This window comes from Macaca nemestrina, chromosome 7 (assembly GCF_043159975.1).
Source record: "Macaca nemestrina isolate mMacNem1 chromosome 7, mMacNem.hap1, whole genome shotgun sequence".
Lineage (NCBI taxonomy): Eukaryota > Metazoa > Chordata > Mammalia > Primates > Cercopithecidae > Macaca > Macaca nemestrina.
The window spans coordinates 88,754,677-88,762,098 of record NC_092131.1 but is presented as its reverse complement, the minus strand read 5'-3'; the positions used below and the strand labels follow the sequence as shown (position 1 = coordinate 88,762,098).

The 7,422-nt window shown below is 34.8% G+C and overlaps 1 protein-coding gene across 1 annotated transcript; it reads right to left on the bottom strand.

Moving 5' to 3' along the window:
* Window positions 1-2,864: 2,864 nt before the first annotated feature.
* LOC105499217 (olfactory receptor family 4 subfamily K member 15) lies at window positions 2,865-3,999 on the bottom strand. The gene has a single exon (XM_011771727.2). The coding sequence runs from the start codon at window positions 3,955-3,957 to the stop codon at window positions 2,923-2,925; it is 1,035 nt and encodes a 344-aa protein (XP_011770029.2). The 5' UTR covers window positions 3,958-3,999; the 3' UTR covers window positions 2,865-2,922.
* Between the last annotated feature and the right edge of the window lie 3,423 nt (window positions 4,000-7,422).

Genomic DNA, 7,422 nt, shown 5'->3' with positions numbered 1-7,422 from the left:
GTGCTAAAAGACCTTTAGTTCTGAGGAAAGATAAAATGGAAGATAAACCAAGTATATAATTTCTGAGAAACTGATCTTTTGTTTCCAATGTAGGAAGATCAGTAGTAGAATGTAGATAAGGCGATCCATAAAGCATCTCTTAAGGGGCTAGGCCTATGTCTTTTCGGGGAGCAGTTCAGACTCTTAACATGGTAATAGGCCTTTCTACTTTCCCTAATGAAGATGGGTGCCAGGGCGTATGATATTCCCACATTACATCCAGTACCTGGGATAATTTCTTAATGACATGTGCAGTGAAATGAGTCCTATTATCTGAATTAATGTTTTCTATTAATCTAAACCTGGGTATAATATTTTCAACTAATGCCTTGGCTACATTATTAGCAGTTGTACTTGAAAAGGGAATAGCTTCTACCCAATGAGTACGGTGATCTACTACTAATAATAAATACTTTAGACGACCAATTGGAGGCATCTCTGTGTGATCAATCTGGATAGTTTGGAATGGCCTTAAGCCTGGACTCCTTCCCCCAAGGTGTAATCTTTTACTAAGCAACTGTCTGTAACCCATTTGGCCAGGGTATAAATTCCTATAAATTCCTATGCACTCATAAACTCTGAGGACTGCGTCACACATGGCTTGGGGCCCACAGTGGGTCCCTTGATGCAGCTGGAGCAAGATTTCCCTTATAAGAGGCTTGGATAACATTTCTCTCTCATCTAGCAATGTCCATTTTCCTTCTAAATTCTCTTTAGCACCTATTTTTATTAGTTTTTAGACCAAAGAAAGCCAAACGCCATTTTATATTTGACAATGCTTCCTGTATGATTTTATACCAGATAAGCTAAATTTCACCTTTATATTAGTGTGCCATTAATGTTAAAATCAATTTTTATAAAACCTTGTAGGCATATTTATCCAATTTTAATGTCTGACCATAAGGTAAAAATTTTTATAGACTCCTTTTAAGCCTTTATAATTTTTGTTAAAGAACAGTTTAGTGCTTTAAGAAAAACCCATTGTGCTTTTATTTTAATGTCCAGGTTACAGAAAAACTGTACCAGTCAGCCTGAGCTCTTGTTATTTGAGTAACTTCGCAAGGAACTTGGGTACCCTCTTTAGTGAAAATCATAATATTCGGAGGCTTTTTTGCATACTAGGAATAGGAAAAAGTGTGTGAGAGGATAACCAGAGAATCATGTTTTCTGGACAGGGCACACTGTACTGCACACTGTAATACACAGTAAATGTATTACTATAAGCAGTAATATATTTAAAAAGTGTGCCATCTGGGTCAAAGAAAACAAAAAACAAAACACCACAAAACCTGTATAGGGAATCCATTCTGCTATTTTCTAGCTTTATAATCTTGCACCATATTCTTAATATTTCTTTACCTTATTTTTATCATATGTTAAATGAAAGGAATAAATATATCCTACAGATATTTTAAAGCTTAAAAAGATGTAAAACTATTACCACATTTCTTGTTGTACAATGTTAACTCAGTTGTAATTAGTACTAGTACCACAATATATCATGTGTTTTATGCATAAAATTAGAATATGCAAAAATATTGTAAAATTTTGGAAGCATATTATTGTAAAAAGTTTCACTACATTTTTATATTTATATTTTTTACTTATACTTCTTTATATTTAATTTTTTCTTATACTTAAATGTTAATGCATACTTGTTTTATTTTCATTTTGTTATTTCTTAAATAACTTGGAACCCTTTGGCTCAGAAACATTTTTTTCCTTTCACTAATAGGCATTATTGAATCCCTTTAGGAGACTCTAAAGACTGAAGTCTGGAAAACAATCAGTTAACATTATACCAGATTGTGACTAGAACCCATTAAAAAAATACAGGAATAGCCTTGAATGCTATAAAAGAGGAAAAGCCTAAAATAGCCTGTAGTGGTGAATCCCCAAAAATCTTGGTCTTGTAAGTGATCAAGGAGGGGTAAATGTATGATGAACTCTAACGTCTTGAAATAGGGTTCTGTCATTTTCAGGGCCTACATTGGGCAATTTAAAAATGAAATGTCAACTGAATTTAAAAGTCCACATAGAAAAATTATAATATCTTCCAAGTACTAATATAAAAATACTCTAAGAAGATAAGATCATGAAAATCTAGGGGGAGAATGTTTTATACTAAGATTCAGACTCCTACTATCACGAAGATAAGTGGTAGAGAATTATAACTCATCTCTGGTTCCCCAGATTATTTTATCAGTATTGAACATAAATTAACATAGGCAAATACAAAACACACCAGTAAATAAATTTGCTCAGGTGGTTGTTTTTCATGAAGAACATATATTAAGCAGCCACTGTGAAGAAGGATTTGTGAAAGTGTTGAACGTAAATGCCTTCTGCTGGGTAATGCCCTTTTACATTTTACTGTATCTTTCACACCATTCATAGATGTGTCTTCATGTGCTGTCAGATATATAGTGCAGTAGAAAATGCATTCTTATCTAGATCGATCATATATTGTATATCACATATCATATACTTATAAATAGATCTATTATCTCTGTGGCTTAGAGATATGCACCTATCATTACTCCAGTGTTGGTGTGAGCAGTACTGTTTTCAGAGAGATAACAGTAAATTAACCACTTACAAGGCAATATCATTTTCTCAATATCATCAAATTCTATATCTTAAGAAGTTTTAAAATAAAGAATACAAAGTAGGAAATTTAAAAAAAAATACAATGGAGAAAGAATATTTAAAATCAATAAAGTTTATTTCATGAGTTTTTATTATCATTACAGTTTACTTCACATCAATCAACTGACCTTTCCCATAGGTCAAGTTGATTTGCTTTAAGATTACAGTGAATCCACTTGTAAGTGTATAGAGACAGGGCTAAAGTGGTAACAGTGTCATAAGTTTACTCTGTTTCTAGGAAAGAGCATTTCTTATGACTACAGAAACCTGACCAGGCTTCAGATACCGACTCTTCAGTTTTGACATAGCTGCCTTCACTTCTTTGTTTCTTAGCGTGTAGATTACAGGGTTTAAAATAGGCGTGAAGATGGTGTAGAATACAGCAAGGACTTTGTCAACTGAGTAACTGCTGAAGGGCCACACGTAGATGAAAATGCACGGTCCAAAGAATAAAGTGACCACAGTGATGTGAGCAGTCAATGTGGAGCGGGCCTTCGCCATGCTCGCAGAGGAGCGATTCCTAACTGTAACAAGTATTACAGTGTAGGAGACAACCAAGAGGAGAAAGGAACTCAGAGAGAGAAAGCCACTATCTGCAACTATTAGTAGGCTGACAACATAAGTGTCTGTGCAGGCTAACTTGGTCACTAGAGGAAGGTCACAGAAAAAACTATCTACCTTATTAGGACCACAAAATGGCAGGTTAACAGTGAATGCTAACTGGCTGGTAGTATGGATGAAGCCCACAAACCAGGAAATGAGGACGAGCACAACACATACGCGGCGGCTCATGATCGTCATGTAGTGGAGAGGTTTGCATATAGCAACATAACGGTCATAGGCCATGGAAACTAGGAGCACCATTTCACTGCCAGTGAAGAGATGAACAAAGAAAATCTGGGCCAGGCAGGCATCAAAAGAAATAGTCTTGTGCTCAACCAGGGAGTCTGCAATCATTTTAGGGGTAGCAAAAGAGGCAACACATACGTCTATAAATGACAGGTTTGCAAGCAGAAAGTACATAGGGGTGTGAAGGCGGGAATCTGAGGTCACAGTGAGGATGATGAGAAAGTTGCCCAACAGAATTGCTAGATAAAATAGTGAAAATATAAGAAACAAGAAAGGTTGGAGCTCTCTTGAACTAGACAGTCCCAGCAATACAAATTCTGTCACCCGAGAATGATTTGTCTCATTCATTGATTTTGGAAGGGACTTAGTTTCAGTTGCCTGAATAGGAGAGAAACAGAGGTCAGTTAATGAAGTGAGCATGGGTTTGATGTTCCAATCACACTTAAACTTTTCAGAATTGCAATTCCTATTCCTATTTATGTGTCTGGGTTTTCATGAGTTATTACAAATTATACAGCTAATGCAGCTAAGTATGGAAGGTTGAGTTAAAAGGGAGCATTGTCAAGGAGATGTTCAACCAACTTGGATATCTAAATACGTGAATTTAAGAAATAAATCGACAATTTAAAAATGAATTTGAGCCTCTGAAGTTTTTGTGACACTACAGAAATCCAGTCTAAAAATCTATAGAGACAAAATCTAAACCAATTTTTCTAAAGTAAATGATGTAAAAATTTTTTAAACATCTGCCACAGAGGAAGATAATTTCACAAACTTAATGATGACTAAAAAAGTTAGACACAGAAGAGTATACACTGTGTTGGTCTATTTCAATGAAGTTCAAAAATGGCAAAACTAAGGTGTAGAAAAACCACATAGCAGTTATCCTTAAGGGACGGGAAGTGGAAACGAGAGGGGCTTCTGAAGGGTTGGTAATATTCTTTCTTGATGCGGTTGATAGTTACATGGGAGTGTTTACTTTATGAAAACTTACTGAAATATGAACTTTTGCTTTTTTCACTTTTGTCTACATAAGTTGCATAATTATGAAAATTAAAACAAGAGAGAAAGAGAGGCAGCATTAGATTTGTGTAAGAGAGCTCACAGGAGGAATCATTGCCTTAAGTGATTATATCTTATTTCTTCTCTACAGTTAAAAATTATATAAACTACAGTACAAAACCCTGGCAAAATTGAAGGCCCCAAATATTATTGAAACTCTTTTATGATTCAGCTCTTCATGGAGTTCTACTTTATCGTGAAACCTAGCACACTGGTTCCTTTCAATTAATCCCTGAAGCTATGAAGCTTCTTTAAACTTACACATTGGTGTTATTAACCATAGACATTTTATTAAGCTATGATTGACATTTGATTTGATGTGATGTGGCTTAACAATTTATAAGTTATATTGCTTGCTATAAATACTAATATAACTAATAAGGTATGTTATTACGAATTCAGACCAGGAAAAATCTGATTTTTCTTTTCTACTCAGTTACTCTATATTCTATGTTATCAGAACTTTCTTCCTTTTATGTTATTTTTGTTTGTAGAAGCTATTTAGAACTTAGAAAGGTTTATGGTAAATAAAAAAAATAAAATGTGCATTGTAAAGGAGCATTATATTATCTGATTTTGAAGAATCTTTCTCTACATCTTAATCAGCTCTTGGGAGAGGATCTCTTATATTTTACTCATTTCTAACCACTTGCAATTTTTGATACTAATGTCTTCTTAGATTGTAACTGCAAATTGCTTAGTCTCTCCTTGGGTTAGAATGGAGGGTTTATGTGTAAGAACAGAACATGTGATAAATAGTTTTAACTCCCAGAAACCAAATGTAGACTCACCTCTGTATTTCAAATCTCCAATTCTCCCCCCAAAAATACAAATTTTCTCCATTATTTGCAGGTGATGTGTTCCAAGACCCCTAGTGGATGCTTGAAACCACTGATAGTACTGAACCCTATATAAACTATATTTTTCCTATACATGCATACCTAAGATAAAGTTTAATTTATAAATTAGGCTCAGTGAGCGATGAACAGTAATAACTAACAATAAAATAAAAAAATTACAACAATATACTGTAATAATGTTTATGTGAATGTGTTTCTTTTTTTTCTCTCTCTCTCTCAAAATAGGTTAATGTTTTTGGACCACAGTGGACCTCAGGTAACTGAAACTGCTGAAAATAAAACCATGGATAGGGGGGACTCTTGTATTATCACAGATTGTATCAAAACTATGGCTCTAGGCTTTTTAGAAGAGTTTAACAGGTGGAACTTGTAGGTAAAGCAGGCTACAGAAAACAATACACCAATCTCGCTTTCTTCTCACTTCCCAGAAGCCCTGGCCCTTCAATCCTGTGACATAAATACTGCATTGAATCCCTAAGGCATGAATAGAAGTAAAATCTAACAAAATCAGTGAATAAGAGTTCATAGGTACTCCATCAGAAAGAGCAAAGCCATAAGCACAGGGAATGAGTGTCCTAGGGAGACCCTCCGGTGCTACAGCAGATAAGGGCATCAGGAGGCATTTCTGAGCACAGAAACTTCCTGGCGTCTTTAGGCTAAAACACCTAATCCAACTGTGTGAAAGACAGTCATAAGAATCATCCTCCCAGTAGCTTTTCTGACTCTTCTGCAGAGCTCTATTGTTCCATTTTCATCGGCTTCTTCAGGTGCTCAGAAAAAGACTCTGTTTTTCACGGAGAAAAACATTGGGCAAATTGATTCAACCAAGAACTTTCTTAGTACATAAGATGAAAGTGGTGGAACACATGAACTCTAAACTTGTTTCTTACCTAAATCCATTCTTGTTTAGTTCACTTGCTTTATATAAATTTAAATGCCTGCTTTTCCCCAGGCACTGTGCTATGCACTGGTGATAAAGCAGTTAGGATTATAACTTGCCTCCCTAAAAATTATTTGCTAATATTAATAACTCTTTGTTTATTTAGACAAGCTGATGAATTCACTTCCCTTTACCCCCAGTACATTCCCTATTAGATAAAATTGACTGTCTTTTTTTCCCAATAAAATCACTGTACTTCAGTGAAAACAAAGCTATTATTTTAAAATGTTCTATGTTGTATCATTGGGTAACTGTGTGATGCTGAGCAGTTCCTTTAGCCTTTCAAGACTATTATGATCAAATATTAAATCTTGAGGCTATTAACCTCAAAGAGACACTAAACATATTTCTTAAAAGATTATGTAGATGAAAATTATTTAACCAACTGTAGTGACTAAGTATATGTATGCATTCTTAGTAATGTATTATTTTAGATCAGAAGAAGAAAATATTTTCCCATAATTTTACATTATGTGGTCTGACTCACACAAGAATGAGTTTCCAATAAGTAGATGTGCTTATGTAAAGACCTTTTTTAAAAAGAAGTTCTTGAAAATTTGAAGATGGATTAATGCATGTATAAAGGGCTGTGCTAGGCAAACCTCAGTTCCCTCCTATTTTAAATTCTGTCAAGTGAATCTTGCCTCAATATTTCTATCTCAGATATTATGACTGACAGATGAAGTGAAATAAATAGGTATCATATGCAGGGGTCACCAAACTCTACCAGTTCAAAGAGGTATCTTTCACAAACTTCCCAATATTGCTGTTCCCCTGACCCTCTCACTCCAAATGCAGATCAGAGAAATAGCAGTCTCTGTTATAGACTATATTAGAGACAAACGCTGGTGCATGGTCTTCAGAAGGATGCTGACAAAACACTTTCACTTACCTAAGATGAAATGGAAAGTGTGGAGCTATCCTATAATCTATAGTCATTAATGCTTGGGAAGAATTTCATTGTTATTCCACATCTCCTAAGAAAACAGAACAATCCCTGAGGAGGTAAGTCATAAAGAATTT

Bases quoted from the DNA above. Each gene is read 5' to 3' on its own strand.
- LOC105499217 (XM_011771727.2), bottom strand. From the start codon at position 3,957: ATGCTCACTTCATTAACTGACCTCTGTTTCTCTCCTATTCAGGCAACT.